General features: G+C 34.7%; 2 protein-coding genes across 4 annotated transcripts in view; one reads left to right on the forward strand and one right to left on the reverse strand.

Annotated features, from left to right (window-relative positions):
- Nucleotides 1–19,100, forward strand: part of LOC117321771 (poly(rC)-binding protein 3-like) — a 228,122-nt gene that overhangs the window by 105,944 nt on the left and 103,078 nt on the right. For all 3 annotated transcript variants that reach the window (XM_033876310.1, XM_033876298.1, XM_033876319.1), the window contains exon 4: nucleotides 11,759–11,884. The gene's annotated coding sequence lies outside the window, so the exon portion shown is untranslated. The remainder of the gene's footprint in view (nucleotides 1–11,758; nucleotides 11,885–19,100) is intronic.
- LOC117342399 (repetitive proline-rich cell wall protein 2-like) lies at nucleotides 5,927–7,381 on the reverse strand. The gene has a single exon (XM_033904562.1). It carries the CDS (start codon nucleotides 7,379–7,381, stop codon nucleotides 5,927–5,929), a length of 1,455 nt encoding a protein of 484 aa, XP_033760453.1.

Here is a 19,100-nt window from a genome sequence, read left to right on the forward strand (position 1 = left end):
TATATTGCATAAGCTTCCGAGACTTGACATGATCTACTGGCTTACCAGTAATATTTACAAAATGACGTAATTAGGATTAGAGTCAACGCACTTAACAATTAGACATAGTGGTACAACAGGTCATAGGTTAGAGGTCACCACATTTTTAGAGTTCAAAGTTCACACCTGTCCTCTGTGTAAATTTCATGTTGTGAAAACCTCTGCATTTGATTTGATTTTGATTGTTTTTTGAGCATAGGTTCAGTTCAAAACACAGATATTTTGGTTTATATAAATTTCCATTGTCTGTTTGATGAGTTTAATCTTTAAAGACAGAAACAAAAGGGCAGAAAAAAAAGGAAACAAAAAGAAAACAAATATCTGTTTCAATGTGAGGAATATCATATTTTCAATCTCACATGTATGTAAATTAGAATTTAGTCTAATCCTTCCATCGTCAATCAATTGAAATGGAACATGAAATGGAGCATTATGGTAAAGTCTCACTTTGTAGCATGAAGTTGTGCGAGATTTCATTTACTGATAATCATCCATTTCCTTGGTGTAACTTCATTGATGCAAAGGTGTAAGGCCACTGATAGGTATCTTTATAACCTGTGTTACCGAGGTTAGGACTTGTTACAGATTGCAATATATATAGCCATGGAATATATAGAATGGAAGGGAATGAATAAAATTTACCTGCAAATCAATGTTCAGTTTCTGTCAGGAATCTGAGGAAGTAGAATTCATATTATCAATGCTAAATTAAATTTCATGATTTACCACTCTGAATTGGTGTTTTCTTACATAATTTCACAAAGTAATTTTAAGAAATTATTTCTCTGTCAGATTCAGTATGTTTCTGACACATTTCTCTTATTTTAATGCAAGATAAAAATATCATTTCAGCTTTGATTTCTTTTATCAGAGGTGATCTAGATATGGAAGCTTAAAATAGTGCTAAATTGAAATATGAATTTCTGTTTTTCATCGAAAATTTAATTGATGTATTTTGGATGATAAGTGTTGTCATATGAGTTGATTTTATACATTATTTACTGATATAATGGAATACTGGTATATCTCAGATAGAATGTTTTAATAAATAGGCACTTCAGAATTTACAATGAAAGTAGCAAATTTTAAATACATTGGTAAAATTGTCTAAAATTCAAAAATAAAAAGTATGATGAAGTATTCCTGTAAACCAATTCAACTAAAACTGATGACGAGGATAAATGGATGAATGTAATTTGAAAGGCATTTTGCCACAAATTAATTGTACTTTGTTCATGAGAGATTTATGTTCGAAAAGTAAATCAAGATTCACTTAACTTATATTTACTCATATGACATTATGTTCATAAAAAGATCTATTGTATTCAATGCACAGATTGGTAAGGATTGTTGATGTATATATCTAGTAAACAATAATGAAAATACAATACGATAGTGTGATGACCTCACATAATTATGTGTTATGCCTTGGTTACCATGGATACAGGTTCAAATCTTTCCACTGTCACAAGCAATGCCGACAAATATCAATGTAGATGCAGTAAATTTTTCTGTGGCTTGGGTTTAATCAAACCCAGCCAGGACAGAATACCTCCAATCACTCTATAGGTCTGTCTGTTCAGATCGGCCATATGTAATACTGTCTGGAATGTCATATTTTCGAGGCAGAGCTATGGATACGCTAAGGGAGGTTATTTACATTTCATCAACAGTCTTTTTGCCTTTATAATCGCAATGATAAGTGCCACATCGTGGCTAATCAGAATCACATGGGACGGCTGTGGTTGATGGGGGAGGGACGGCTGTGGTTGATGGGGGAGGAGTGTTGGGGAGAAGATTTGGACATAGGGACAAAATCTATTAAGGGACAGTGGCGGGGCTGACATCAGAGAACGATTGATTTGATCATCGGAGAATGGTTCTACATAGAAGATTTGTGCACATGTCTTGGTAGTTTATCAAGTAACATATCAAACAGAGCATGTTATTTGGGTGTGTGTGTTTGGGGTGGGGCTGGGGGGGGGGGGGGGAGGGGGGAGGGGAGAGAGTAAAGATGAATTGATTATATAAGTAATAAACATAGATGTTTTTGATACATGTATCTATGTTGCTTTGTTCACCATGTGAATTGTATATAATCATATTTCTAGGTGTATTCAAGACCTTCCTATAGATGGCCCCTAATGCTCGGGTAGAAGCGATTTATTTTCATTTGAGTAAGATCTGGCAAGAAATGGTGCCAATGATTGTACCATGTTTTTTCCATAGATTTATTTATGCTTGGTGATTATTGAACATATGAAAGTGATTTGCTGTTTCAGAAGAACAGTGTATGATATGGTCTGATATTGGGATTACCTCGGTACAGATTCTTAGTTCATACACCTAATTATCAGTCCGCATGGTGATTATTACGCGTGTATGCTGGCTTTGGGGAGAAGATTATTTTTTGGGGACTATACAATGAAGATTGTTAGGATATATAACACATTCTAAAGGAATTGTCGAGTCTGGTGTTAGAAATAAAAATGATGGAGAGAGGTAAAGAATGAAAGTGTCGGTTGTCATTTGATGTTTTTTTCGAAATTCTATTAGTGGATCATACTAGACTAATAAATATGGAGTTCGTGTGTACTGTTATATACAATATAGATCTGTGTATATCGCCCTCAAAAATATACTCCATAATTACAGCAGACACAGGTCTTGACTGGTATCACTGATGGAAAAAATATTTCCATATGGTGGATATGTACAACCCTTTCAGAAAAATGCACATTGTAAATAAACAAGAAAAATATGCTAAGAGGATAAAAAAAAAGTTAAGTGTAGAAAGAAAAGTCATCTGATTGTGAAGAAATATCAGTGAGAAAAAAAGTTCTGAAATTGCGAAGTATAAATGTCCTCATCTGTAAATTTCCGTAAAACTGTTTTCTTGTTAGTGCTGTTAATACAAAGTAGTTCTCGGCGACAAAGAAAGAAAAAAACTGATTGGAGCCGTGATTAATGAAAGGAATGTCCTTGTGAGTAAATAGAGGTAAATGTTTCTTCAGAGCCCAGCAGAATTAAAACATCGGGTATGATCCTCCCTTTGCAGTGACATTGAGGGAGTTTAGTACACACCCATATTTTTCCCATTACACCTAATCTGTAGCATTAGTGACAAAACAGTCCATTATCATTACATCTGATGGATGTGGAACATATGCGGGTGCCAAGAAAAAGTTTCTTCATGGAAATGACATCTACAAAAATAAAGCTTAGGAATTCAGTGATAATGTGATTGAAGAGACCCTGTCACTTAGTTTATTTCTCATACCTAGGTTCATGGCAAGTATTTTGTGACTTTTCTGCCAAATAACAGACTTTGAGCTAGTTTCAATCATTTTCTGTTCAAAAAAAACCTTTTCATTATATCAAGTGGTGTAGAACTAATTGAAAACAATGGTTAACACTATCTATTGTAGTATTTTTAAGTTTTCTTTGGGGATATTGTTTAAATATGAATTTTTCATAGAACACTGGATCATAACATAAATTATGTTTTGACCACTTGTGACCATTTTAGATTTCATATCATAGGAATATCTCCCGTTATGTGGTGAACAAAATCATACATTTATTCAGCTAAAAAAAATCATAATTCTTGTTAAAGATGTTTTCTTAAGGTTAATAAAACTCCTATCTCTCTGTCTTGTATATAGTTATCTTGCTTGTCCTGTTTTAATTATCTCCCCTGCCCGGTGTGAGTTATCTCCCCTCTCCTGTGTTAGTTATCTCCCCTGCCCTGTGTTAATTATCTTCACTGTCAATTTGACTGATTTCTGTCTTAGCATCCCTTAGAAGGCTCCGCCCACTTTAGCTGACCTGGTGCACCATGTGCATTCAATCAGTACACAATATAAATAATCATATGGTATTATATTATTGTCTGGAATGGTGACTTGATGCAAAAATTTGGCACAATGCCATCCCCAACATTAGCAGTGTAGAGAGTGTTAGAGAGGAGAACCAACAATGTTCATTGTCTTTGTCACAATGGTAAACAAGGTAAAAGTTGATATGGGGAGTAGGAGGGGGTAAGGGGTAAAATGTGGGGTAGGTAAACAGAGCAAGTAATAATGTACTCGAGACTTTGTGGTATATTATCCAATGACTGCTGGGTAATGAGTGACATAGTTCTATACATACTAGTATAATAGATAAGTGAATGGGGCCTCTCATATGGAATTGTTGTAAGAAATGCTCTCTCTGGGGCCTTTAAAAGGGACTTGTCCTAGAACCAGTCTATACCAGACATGCTTGAAATTACTCTCTTGAGTGGGAAAAAAGCACCCAAGAAGTTTCTAATTTGGCTTGTTGAAATGATTGCAACAAGAAAAATATATATTTGCAAATAACACACTAAACAAATATACATTTGTAAATAGTGTAGTGAATTCAATGTTTTTGTTGTGAGTGGGTACATGGTGGGGTGTGGTAGGGTTAGGGGTTAGAAAAATGTTAATTACTAATACCCCATATCATACCTCCATTAGTACAATGACCATTACACATTGTCAGAGTATTTAGCTAGCCAATCATCATTCCTGGAGCTGATCAAAACCAGCTATGTAATTAGTGGTTAGTAGGTATATAATAAAATGCCCCTTGTTTACCAACCTTGGACAGAGAATTATGTCATAAATGACCTTGATCTTATATCCTACTTCTCTCCCTGGTATACCATTGGCCACTTTCTTAAGTATCCTTTGGACATTTTGGGGTTTTGGTCTGACCAAACACTGTGTTTAATTATCATTTCTTAATGAAGTTCTTTGATGTTGAAGCTGCTTTCATTTTTCCAAAAAAAGTTAAATAAAATGTTGGTTTTTTTATGTAGAATTTTTCCTCTTTCGTATTTTACTACAGTATTGAAAATGATACAAAATCACTTGTTCAAAATTTAAAAAAAAAAATCCAAATTCAAGAATTTTATCATTGTTTTCTTGTCTAGTATTTTTCATGACCAATTGAGCACAGATTTGTTTTCTTGTCTAGTATTTTTCATGACCAATTGAGCACAGATTCTATCAGAACTGCTTTGAGAACTTCTAACCCTTTGATCTTGAGTTAACCAATGATCTGAGACCAAGCTGAATGTCACATTGTGGGTCACATTGCAGGATGTGTCAGGAGACATACGAAGTGAATGGTTCAGCTCTATTTATGATCCTGCATTGATCAGGGTGAAATCACCGATAGGAAAAGTCATCCTGATATATATCTAGTATCGCCAATCAGCAAAGTCTTTCAGTCAATTTTCTCTGATTAAAAATATACTCGCTAAATTAGCTCTCGTACAAATATATGCTTCAACATGCAATTCAAATTGACAAGATTTCCTTCATTATAGTATCAATAAAAATCACATCTTGTAATTTGTTTAAAAGCTTTTTTTTTATCTCTGATCTCCAACAATCACCACATTGCTTGAACAGTTCAGAAATCAAGGTCATAGAGTGCAGTCTTTAAATGAAGTACACTCCAATATGGGTAGGTATTGAAAGCATGGAATGTCTCCCTTGGGATACTGTTATCATACGGGTCATACAGGCTTTATAAGACCCTGATCTCAGAATGCTCCCCAAACAGAAAATGAAATTCTTATCTGTTGCAACTAATTTTCCTACACCAAACAAAGGATGGGGCTGGCTTACCTTGAAGTACTTTTAATCCCTTGTAGAAGTTTCTTAACTTATTGTAGTCAGTTCGTGGCTTATGTACCCAAAATAATTGATAAATTCTTATGTCAGCATTATGTCCTTAACAAAACTGCATTCATTTGATACATGCATTCTCTTTGTACAGGGAATCTCCTTAAAGAGGTGGTCTCTATGTATGGGTGATCTTAATACAGTTATACATTAATATAGATGATTTCTTATTATAAGGGGTCTCTTAATGGTCTCTTAATAGATAAAGGCGGTCTCTTATCACAGGTAGTCTCCAGTGATGGTCTCTTGTCACAGGTTGTCTCCAGTGGTGGTCTCTTGCCACAGGTAGTCTCCAGTGGTGGTCTCTTGCCACATGTAGTCTCCAGTGGTGGTCTCTTATCACAGGTAGTCTCCAGTGGTGGTCTCTTATCACATGTAGTCTCCTGTGGTGGCCTCTTGTCACAGGTAGTCTCCAGTGGTGGTCTCTTGCCACAGGTAGTCTCCAGTGGTGGTCTCTTGCCACAGGTAGTCTCCAGTGGTTGTCTCTTGTCACATGTAGTCTCCAGTGGTGGTCTCTTATCACAGGTAGTCTCCAGTGGTGGTCTCTTATCACATGTAGTCTCCAGTGGTGGTCTCTTGTCACAGGTAGTCTCCAGTGGTGGTCTCTTATCACAGGTAGTCTCCAGTGGTGGTCTCTTGCCACAGGTAGTCTCCAGTGGTAGTCTCTTATCACATGTAGTCTCCAGTGGTGGTATCTTGTCACAGGTAGTCTCCAGTGGTGGTCTCTTATCACATGTAGTCTCCAGTGGTGGTCTCTTATCACAGGTAGTCTCCAGTGGTGGTCTCTTATCACATGTAGTCTCCAGTGGTTGTCTCTTGTCACAGGTAGTCTCCAGTGGTGATCTCTTGTCACAGGTAGTCTCCAGTGGTGGTCTCTTGTCACATGTAGTCTCCAGTGGTGGTTTCTTGTCACATGTAGTCTTCAGTGGTTTTCTCTTGTCACAGGTAGTCTCCAGTGGTGGTCTCTTATCACAGGTAGTCTCCAGTGGTGGTCTCTTGTCACATGTAGTCTCCAGTGGTGGTCTCTTGTCACAGGTAGTCTCCAGTGGTTGTCTCTTGTCACATGTAGTCTCCAGTGGTGGTCTCTTGTCACATGTAGTCTCCAGTGGTGGTCTCTTGTCACATGTAGTCTCCAGTGATGGTCTCTTATCACAGGTAGTCTCCAGTGGTGGTCTCTTGTCACAGGTAGTCTCCAGTGGTGGTCTCTTGTCACAGGTAGTCTCCAGTGGTGGTCTCTTATCACATGTAGTCTCCAGTGATGGTCTCTTATCACATGTAGTCTCCAGTGGTGGTCTCTTGTCACATGTAGTCTCCAGTGGTGGTCTCTTGCCACAGGTAGTCTCCAGTGGTGGTCTCTTATCACATGTAGTCTCCTGTGGTGGCCTCTTGTCACAGGTAGTCTCCAGTGATGGTCTCTTGCCACAGGTAGTCTCCAGTGGTTGTCTCTTGTCACATGTAGTCTCCAGTGGTGGTCTCTTATCACAGGTAGTCTCCAGTGGTGGTCTCTTATCACAGGTAGTCTCCAGTGGTGGTCTCTTGTCACAGGTAGTCTCCAGTGGTGGTCTCTTGTCACAGGTAATCTCCAGTGGTGGTCTCTTTGTACAGCATGTGTGATCATTTATCATATATGGTCTCTTACTTTGCTGGTCTCTCAGCACAGGTGACTTCTTGAACAGTGTAAAAAATGTTAACCCTGTAGCTTACACTGTATTACAATGAATTAAATGAATTGTCATTGAATACATCATATTTTTTAGCATATCTGGGGGTGTTTTCATGATTTGTTTTTCATATATCTATCATTTGTAACATTCCCGTAAACAGAGAATTTTTCTTATATCTTTATAATTTCATTTGTAATTTATTTCTGTCTATATTTTTTACTTTTGCACATATTTTATTGGTATTTCCTCTGTTTTTGTGCCACCTGCAAAAAGCAGACAACATATAGATATATCACTATGTCAACGTTGGTAGTCACGTCAGTGTGTCGGCAGCCTTAAACAGGGTTTTCCGTGTGATAAACCCCCCGTGTGATAACTCAATTCCCTTGGATGGATTGAACTCAAACTTCATGCAGGTCTACCTTACTACAAGTGCTTGCATGGGATTGCTTTCCAGGTCCGAAGGTCAAAGGTCAAGGTCACTGTTACTAAAAACAGAAAATCTGTTTCCATGAAATAACTCTTGTAATCAACAATCTTTCTGCACAGGCGACGCATCCATTTCTGTGGAATTCTTGTTTTTTTCCTTCCCATTTCTCCATACAGACAAGCTTATTGTGGACAATGCTTCAGTATGTCTGACCAATATGGTGACTAATAGTACACTCATGACTCTTTATTGGTTTTCATAAAAGTCCAAAATATTAAAAAAAAAATTGCTACCTCATACTTGACATGGCATTTTCTAGTCCATAATTTCAGTTAATGAATGCTCCCTTTGGTAATGAATGCTCCCCTAGTATCTCTTGCCCACTGAAATGTCTATCATAATTACCACTTAATAGCTTCTTGGATTTTGATAGCAGGTCTGCTGCACTTGTACCTGTATGACTGCCTGCCTGTAATATTCAGCATTCTACCAAAGGAGATTTAATGAATGATGCTTGTGTTCACCAGATAAATAGATTTATACCCCGCTAATTGGAAATATCATCTAGGTTTAAAGAATTCATGTTTTGTTTGTGACAATAACAGAAGAGGTCACCATGTGTTATCTCGGTGAAAGACAGTATTTTGTATAGACATGCTTCAAATTAGTCATGATTCCATATAAGATTTCGGTATAGTAACTGGAGCTTGATGGAAGGTAATGAATTTCATAACAAATATTACATACTATAAAATAAAGGTCAACTGGTTTTGTGATCATAATAAAGATAATTATAATGTCTAGCAGATCTAGGTGTGAAACGTCGTTTGAGCACAGTAGGTCAAAAGTTGTTCTGGCAATATAGGTCAAAGGCTGTTCTATCATTAGATGTCAAAAGTCTTTCACGTACAAGAGGGCAAAGTTTTAGAAATATAGACCAAAGGCTGTTCTTGCATCAGACCTCAAAAGTTAGCAATAGCAATATAGGCCATAGGCTCTCCAGTGCTAGAGGTGAAAAGTCTTTCAAGGACAAGAGGGCAAAGTTCTAGCAATATAGCCCAAAGACTGTTCAAGCACATTAATTAGAGGTCAAATGCTGTTCTACGTTGTTCTACGTTGTTCTACATTGTTCTACATTGTTCTACCTTGTTCTACATTGTTCTACAATCTTCTACATTGTTCTAGGTTGTTCTACGTCGTTCTAGGTTGTTCTACGTTGTTCTACGTTGCTCTAGGTTGTTCTACCTTGTTCTACATTGTTCTACCTTGTTCTACATTGTTCTACCTTCTTCTACATTGTTCTAGGTTGTTCTACGTCGTTCTAGGTTGTTCTACGTTGTTCTACGTTGCTCTAGGTTGTTCTACCTTGTTCTACCTTGTTCTACCTTCTTCTACATTGTTCTAGGTTGTTCTACCTTCTTCTACATTGTTCTAGGTTGTTCTACGTCGTTCTAGGTTGTTCTACGTTGTTCTACGTTGCTCTAGGTTGTTCTACCTTGTTCTACCTTGTTCTACGTTGTTCTACATTGTTCTAGGTTGTTCTACGTTGCTCTAGGTTGTTCTACCTTGTTCTACGTTGTTCTACCTTCTTCTACATTGTTCTAGGTTGTTCTACCTTGTTCTACCTTGTTCTACATTGTTCTACGTTGTTCTACGTTCTACGTTGTTCTAGGTTGTTCTACATTGTTCTTGGTTGTTCTAAGTTGTTCTAGGTTGTTCTAGGTTGTTCTAGCACTTCAGAAATCAAAAGGTAGGCCAGAAGTTGCTATTCAAAAGTGGTGGAAAATTGTCATAGACCATCTATTGTTAAAGGTCAATGGCATGAACCAGTTTAAATTTCATACATTAAAATTTTACTAGTGAAATGAAAAGAAATTGATGTTTTTCTCTACAATTAAAGATAACTTTAACAGCTGAACAACAATGAAAAAAACACAGCACAAATCAAGATACAATCTACCATTCATGAAAAATACTTTTTTCAAAGAATTTTCGACAAATGTCATACATGTAGCTCATCTGAAAAGATACCAAAAATCAGCAACTCTTGATATATTTGTCATCATTGAAGATAGTATCAAATATCTTTTAGCTAGTTAGCATATTACAGTATTTTCTGCCAAACTGGCTATGTAAACTGATTGATGAGTAGAAACAGATATTCTGTAGAGTCTTTAGAGTCTGAAAATAAACTTCTGTGTTGGCATTTGGTGCAAACTTTTTGTATGCTTACCTCATTAGTCAATATCATATATATTGAATCAATTCCTTTGGACATTATACATATGAGAGTGATTTTGATTAAATATTGATGTGAGGAATTTTTTTACAAGTTACTCGAAGTTTTTCTTTGTGCAGTGAGTTGAATCAAGTTATCAAGTTATATTAGCCATATGGAGAACCATAGAAATACATGAGTTATATACGAGGGATTCTTTTTTATATAAAAGAATGACTGTCTGTATGAGAATGCTTCAAAATGGACATATCAGCTATAAGGACAGGGTGACATCTGGACATAGATAATGACTAGAAATAGCCCACATGCTTACCTCATTAACATAGCAGTATTAGTATAGGAAAGTATGTGGCCCCAGGGGGAGGTGGTGCTTATGCTGCTAATCTGAAACAGTTTCCATAGATCAACAATGATGCTTGTTGATAAGGTAGAAACAGATTGTAATTATTTTGATGTTCTGAGTCTAGTTAATGTATCAGCTGTACAAGTATTATTGACTCTGTTTACAAATGTAATCTGGCTAAGGCTATATCAGTTACCCTGTACATTATCGTATAGTGAAACCCTGTACATTATCATATAATAATTAATTTTTCTTTGTTTTCATGGTAAATACTCAAATGTGATTGGTCGAAAAATTCTTTTCATTCTTCTATGAAAGATATTCCGAGAATGGCAATGTACAGGGTTTCACTAAACGATTATGTACAGGGTTTCACTTAAGCATTGATGTCATTTTTTTTTAGTTTCATTGGGGTATGAAACAAATTTTGTTTGCAAACAAAATTTGTTTCATACCCCGATGGAACTAAAAAAAAATGACATCAATGCTTAAGTGAAACCCTGTACATAATCGTTTAGTGAAACCCTGTACATTGTCATATAGAGAAATGAGTGAATAACGCTGGACCAATTGTTATAAGATCGTAGAAAATTGAATTCATATCCTACTGTATAACATGAAATATTCGTGACACTTTCTTTCATGGTTTGGAGCTTTCAAATTATTTTGCTTGTGAAATCATTCATGGTTATCCCATGCAAATATAACACCACATGCAATAATATTTGTTGTATTTATATGTGTGGTTCCATTGCAACCACCAAATCTTGTGTGTAATACAGTATCATGAATTGAAATCATTTTGATATGTGATCCTACAAATCTTCTCTAGTGATGACCAGTATACATGACACCCCTACCCTCTCAACAACTTCGTGTTGTCCTTTAAAATCTATTGTATTTTAGTGTCACTGATTTGTACTGTACTAGAATTTTCCTGTGTGATTTGTGGTCCATAATTCTATACCATCTTTAATCAATCCTGATTACATTTAACAACTCTTTTCCCGTGACTCCACGGTGTCACAAGTCTAACCCAAGGTCGTATCTTTAAGATGAAGATTATTGACCATGTAAAATAGAGGTTTAAACAAACAAAACAAACCTTTGTTCTTTTGTGGCTGTGCCATATAAAACACCAAACCCAAATATGTGTCATGATATTGATCCCGGATTTCCTTTCTTCAAAGGTCAAGGTCATAGATTATGGACACATGAAATTGGACTTGTTAATTAGCCATACAGCCATTATTAAAAGGTACAAAGATATTATATATCCATTTAGAATTGCCTTCACTGAATTTGTTTCCATTTTGTGTGTTGCAGCCCCATCGATTGACTTTTGACCTTGACCTCCTTTCACACGACCATGTCCAGATGGATACGAAGCACCACCTAGTCAGTTTGTCCTTCAGTGCCAAACTATCCCAACTGTGACACTTTTAAAATAAGGTAAGTTGTATGTACATCATAAAACACACCTTCAGCACAAACTCATCAAGGTCATCAAGATCATCAAGGTCAAAGTCATCAATACCAACTCATTAAATAAGTCACCAAATATAAACCTGCTCAGTTAAATAAAGTCAGTAATATACAAACCAACTCATTAAATAAGTCACCAAATATAAACCTGCTCAGTTAAATAAAGTCAGTAATATACAAACCAACTCATTAAATAAGTCACCAAATGTAGACCTGCTCAGTTAAATAAAGTCAGTAATATACAAACCAACTCATTAAATAAGTCACCAAATGTAGACCTGCTCAGTTAAATAAAGTCAGTAATATACAAACCAACTCATTAAATAAGTCACCAAATATAAACCTGCTCAGTTAAATAAAGTCAGTAATATACAAACCAACTCATTAAATAAGTCACCAAATGTAGACCTGCTCAGTTAAATAAAGTCAGTAATATACAAACCAACTCATTAAATAAGTCACCAAATGTAGACCTGCTCAGTTAAATAAAGTCAGTAATATACAAACCAACTCATTAAATAAGTCACCAAATATAAACCTGCTCAGTTAAATAAAGTCAGTAATATACAAACCAACTCATTAAATAAGTCACTGAATATAAACCTGCTCAGTTAAATAAAGTCAGTAATATACAAACCAACTCATTAAATAAGTCACCAAATATAGACCTGCTCAGTTAAATAAAGTCAGTAATATACAAACCAACTCATTAAATAAGTCACCAAATATAGACCTGCTCAGTTAAATAAAGTCAGTAATATACAAACCAACTCATTAAATAAGTCACCAAATATAAACCTGCTTAGTTAAATAAAGTCAGTAATATACAAACCAACTCATTAAATAAGACATTTCTACAAGTTACATCTTTGCATATAAATTTACTTAATTTAAAAAGCAAGTTACATCTTTGCATATAAACTCAGCCATTAACCAATTAAACTTTGTATAGAGGCCTACTCAACTACATCATTGCATACAAAGTTTACCAATTAAGATTTGTATAGAGACCTGTTCAAATACATCATTACATACAAACTAAACCAATATTAAACTTTGTATAGAAACCTACCCAATTACATCTTTGCATACAAACCTCAATTAAAAAAGCAAGTTACAAGTAACATCATTGTATACAAACAAATTCTTTTGAAAATTTAAACAAAGAAACTCAAGAATGAGGTAAGTCACTTCTACATAGAAGTTTTTTCTACAGAAAATAGCTGACACTACTGTAAAGCCATTTAGGTGAGAATGTTGGTTTATTACAAAAGCATTTTACATTATAGACCCAATGAAAATGTTTAATCGTGGACTAGGGTATAATTTAGCACTTCCTGCTTGGTCTATCATTGTTATGATAACACTTTTGATATTCTCCCTTGAATATAGCAACCATAGAACTGGTCTGAATTTTGTATTGTGTTGGGAAATGCTATTGTTAGGCTCTGAGAAAAACTGCAGAAAATAATTACCACAGGAATTCAATGTCTCCAAGTGTTGCTAACCATAGAGGTGTAATCTGTAGACTGCTGGGAACATAACAGGTGCTAGTTGTCAGAAAACAACTCTAACCTTATTTTTCCAGACTCCCCAAGTAAAACGTGACCTAAATTTCACAAAAATATTGGTTTCTGTCACTGAAGTGTTCAAGTCCCATCTTTATTGTACAGCTGTAAAAATGCTGAATATCTTGGAAGACATAAAATCATCTTTCTATTGGTTCATCTGCAAACTGCTGTTGTAATTCCACTGAGCTCTGAGGTCATGGCATTCTCCTTAAAATGCTGAATTGTCTTCAACATCATAAAACATCTGCCATCCAAAACGTATTAAAGGTATAGCAGTGAGCAATAACAAGGTAAACCCAATTGTATGTCATCGTTTATTTTAGAAACGATCATGATTATGACTCGCTTGCTAGATCTCACACAAATGTTATTCAAGAAATGAGAATTTTAACCTTTCAGACAAATACACAAAGATATATTTTAGAGTTTCAGGTTAAGGAATCTGAATAAAATCATTTTTAATTGTTTGAGACTTTAAAAGTGTTTCTTTTATTTCTTTTCCACTCATAGTATTTCTTAGCTGCATTAGTACAAAGCACTACAGGTCAACTGAGTTTTAGATGCTTTAATATACAATACATCAGGCAATATTGAGGACCTGTTGTCTCTATGTCAGTGATGCACCTGCTACTGCACAGATACCAGCCCCTGCGAAACGATTATGAATAATTCATGAACATTCATGAATAGTTCATGAATTATTCATGAACTTAGTTCATGAATATTCTTGATTTGTTCATGAACATTTTCATGAAATTCATGAACTTAAAACTTCATGAATATTTTTTTGAAATTATGTTCATGAACATTCATGAATTATATCAAAAAGTTTTGGATTCATGAAATCATCATAGTTCATGAATGTTCATGAACATTTCCATACATGATAATTCATGAATCCTTCATGAATATTCATGAACTTAAAAATATGATGAATACTCATGAATGAAATATTCATGAACATTCATGAACCCTTCATGAATATTCATGAACTTAAAACTATGATGAATACTCATGAATGAAATATTCATGAACATTCATGAACCCTTCATGAATATTCATGAACTTAAAACTATGATGAATACTCATGAATGAAATATTCATGAACATTCATGAACCCTTCATGAATATTCATGAACTTAAAACTATGATGAATACTCATGAATGAAATATTCATGAACATTCATGAACCCTTCATGAATATTCATGAACTTAAAACTATGATGAATGTTCATGCATGAAATATTTCATGAACATTCATTAATCCTGAAATCAAGATTTTCATTCATAAAATCATCATGTTTCATGAATATTCATGAACTATTCTATTCATGATAATTCATGATTAATTCATGAGTTATGAACTTATTTAGAAAATGAATTTGCATGCATTTTACCACTTAATTTCATCAAAGTTTGTCATGAACTGTATCACTATGCATGTTTGACAATATCCTTGTAGTCCTTCCATTAAAAATTGCATTCAAATGGATCCATCACTTGTTTCAAAATTCATAACTGCTTGAAATGAGTATATTTACACAATCATTTGGATGGAAAATCCTTTTAATATTCTTCAGATAAGAGTGATTTATTTTCATTATTGCATTAATTCTCATTGCACATATGATGTGTGTTTGAACAATTTAGTTAAATGGGCAATGCAATTTAAGAAATGCCAAAGCTATTTGAATATTATGTGCACTATGTAAATTTAGGTCACATGCATGGTGATTGATTTAAAGTTAATTCTTACCTATAAACAGGTTGACATATTTCCAGAGTTGAATATTTCATTTCCTGGTAGTGTTGTATTGATCATGAAACAGGTATGAAAGATAAATACTTGCCTTCATTTGTAAAATAACATGTTATTCATCTCTGTGAGAAGAGCCTCATGGCTGCCATGTATTGGAACTCTCCTGCTAGAAGTTTTTGGGCGGGAAAAATTTGGCGGGAAAATTTGGCGGGAAATTTGAAGTTTTCTTATTGTTTCCTTATTCTTCTTTAAGCCAACATCAAAATTGTAATATAGACATGGAATTAAATTTAAAACTTTTTAGATATTAAGTTTGTTATTCAATTTAAAATGTAAGGTATTTTTTTATTCAAGAAAATGTTCAATTTTAAGGTCAAATTCTCATTCATTAAAGTTCTTCAAAATTCATTACTATTTTATTCATTTTGATGAATTTTCATGAATATCATCAATGCATGAAAATTCATGAATAGTTCATAATCACATAATATTCTCATTCATTAAAGTTCTTCAAAATTCATTATCAACTGTTCTTACTATTTCATTCATTTTGATGAATTTTAATGAATATCATCTATGCATGAAAGTTCATGAATAGTTCATAATCACATATGATGAACTATCATGAATCTTAATGAATTTGTAAAATTATTCATAAAAGTTCATGAAGAGTTCATGAGAGGTATTTGATGAATATTCATGAACATTTTTTCATGAATCAAAAACTTACAGTATTCTTGAAAGTTCATGAATGATTCATGAACATTCATGAACTCATGAATATCATCTTGCAGGGGCTGAGTTGTGGAAAGGTTTCAAACAGAAAATGACTTTTATCTTACATTTCAATCTAATGTGGTATGTAGGTGACACTACAAACTCCTGTCTTCTGATTGAACAAAATAGCTAATGGAGTGGCTTCTGATTGGTCAAGATTAGTGCCTGCTGATTGGTTAAAGTTAAAGTCTTTCGATTGATCGAAATTAGTGGCTTCTGATTGGTTGAAGTTTGGTGCCTTTGAATTGTTTGAGATTAAGGTAATGTCATATTTTGTTAATTTGGTATATTGGTGTATTCATGGCACAATTTGTTTTGATGGTGTATGTGGATCTTTTTCTAATGGATCAATTTTCTACCAGGCAGATTTTAGATCTAATTCAGGATTCCTAAAATCATCATTATCAGGTCAGCTTTCAGTAATGTTACTGACAAGTTAAAGATATCCAATGTTTCTGAAAACTGTCTAAAATTTTATGTATGTTGATTCTATGTAAATCTCTTAATTAATCAAATATTTTTCATTCTGAGGAAAATTCTCAAGATAAAATCTTTCCTTATGTGGATTTTTTCGATCCCATGAATTCACTATAATATTCAGAAGCCATCAGACAAATATATGGCAGGTACAAGTCGGGTCAGAATGTTAGCAGACAAAACACACTAAATTATAGGACCCGTTACTATCTAGAGGGTAACATTATGTCGGTAATACAACCAATTATCGAATATGAGACCAAACCTCTCTACAAGATGTGTCCTTGCGGATAGAGTCAGTGTAATTACACTGCAAAGTGTTAGCCATGGGAATTCAAATTTTGATAATATTAGGAATTAATTTGATAGTTAAGATACTAACCGTAACATAGATAACATTATTTGCTTGTGATATCAAAATATTAGATAATACTATTCCAGATAGAACATAGACCTGACCTTTGACCTGATACATCCCCAGGGATGTTGGTGAGGTTTGTGACATCAGCAATCTTTATAAAGCTAGCTTCCAGCCTGATTTCATATGTCGTGCACCGCCCGCCGTCAGCCGTGCGTAAACTTTTCACATTTCAAACTTCTTCTCAAGTTCCACCAGTGGGATTGAGCTGAAACTTGCCTGAAATGATACTGGGATGGTCCTGACCAAGTGTTGTTATTTTTCGGGTCAGTCTGAAATCCAAGATGGCCGCCACAGCCGCCATTTTGAAAACACATTTGAAACTTCTTCTCGAGTTCCACAAGTGCCATTGAGCTGGAATTTGGTGAGGATCTTAAGGAAGGAGAGCCAACAAAGTGTTGTTATTTTTCGGCTTCGTAAAAACTTTGACATGGCAGCCACGGCGGCCATTTTGTAACATGATTGCGCAATCATGGTTGTCCTGAACAACACCTATCTCAAACTTCTCCTCAAATTCCACCAGTGGGATTCAGCTCTAACTTGCCAGAAATGATCCTGAGATGGTCCTGACCAAGTGTTGTTATTTTTCAGGTCGGTCAGAAATCCAAGATGGCCACCATGGCCCACAGTGCCACTATACCTGCTACAGAGAATATATACTACAATAGTATAAGGGTCTTTAATTTAGAGTCAGATGACCGTTAAGGCCCTTAAGCCTCTTGTTCAGAGTTACAGCCGTTTGTTCCAGAATTACAACATTGTCAGAGGCTTATCAAGTTTACTCATCATTGATCTCTAAATTTTGTATAGGAGAATATGAATATCTGTTGGAATGGTGAAGTGCATTATTCTAGAAATCCTGTGTTTGCTCTCACTATATTGCCTTTTGTTAATTTCTGATACCTTTTATATATTTATTTTTTGTAGAGGGGGAGGGGGTTGTGTGATTCAGCTTGATTACTTGCAAGTTATACAATGATTTGTTTCTTAACATTTCTCAACAAAATCTAAAGGAGACACAAACCAACATCATTTTGACAAGTGTCATTGTTTCAATTGAGAAATCTACTTTTGCACTCATGATAACAGTGATATTGCTATGCAGGCTCCAGGGTTTTCTGATGTTAAGAGTTCAGAGACAAACTAAGCAAGGTCATTGGTATTCAAGGAATATGCAGTAGGAGCTGAAATGCATCCTCCAGAACAACTTGTCAGCATTGTGGTTGCTAGCTCCGGAAATGGATCATACATTTATTCACTAATTCACTGTTTTCTTCATATTACTCTTATCTTATTTTTTTCTTATTTTTTTCTTATTTTTTGTTTTTGTTTTTTTTTTGTATTCATATTAAATTTCGATATGTTCCACAAAATTTGATGAAAAAGAACTTTTTTTTCTGGCCATTCAAATTTTGTTTGTCCTGAAATTCCCTCTTTCTGTTTTCAACAGATCTCCTTTTATTGTCATGATATGTAGCAGCATTTTGATTCAACATTTTTATAGAGTTATTGCCCTTTGTAATTAATTAATATAATATAATGTAATTAATATGTTGCCTATGTATATATTTTAACTTATTTCTTTGAACCTTCGAAGGCTTTATGCATGTCATTATATTCCTGTGACAATTTGATTTGACAATTTTTGAAAGATTTATTGCCCTTTGCTTATTTCAGCATATCAAGCTTATCCTGAAATCTTCTGTAATCATGAATTATGATACCATAGATTCTTAATATTTTGATAGAAGACTCCTTGTTATTTTGGCATCGGAAGGCCTTATTACTCGACCTGCAGTACTCTTGTTGTAAATGCTTACAATCAAAGTCCTTTAAGACCTTTCAATGGGATGTTACAAATATACCACTGATTTGGATGTTCTAATTACAAAATTGACAACATGTGAAAGGGAATCACCAGAGCAATTGCAGTTATTTTTAATCTAGCAAACCAGAATTTGAAATTCTGTAAGTGCATTGTCACATAAAATCAATAAGTCTCAATTGGTTGTACAATATTTCATAATCTGTATTATACCACCAAACCATACCACCGATACTAATTAGTCGCCACTGATGTCAAATGATGATTGCTTCGTATATAACCTACATGTAGCTTTCACAACATTCTTTGTCTAGCACTGTCACAAATTCATTACTAAAAGAAAAACCATAGTAGAC

This window comes from Pecten maximus, chromosome 2 (assembly GCF_902652985.1).
Source record: "Pecten maximus chromosome 2, xPecMax1.1, whole genome shotgun sequence".
Classification (NCBI taxonomy): Eukaryota; Metazoa; Mollusca; class Bivalvia; order Pectinida; family Pectinidae; genus Pecten; species Pecten maximus.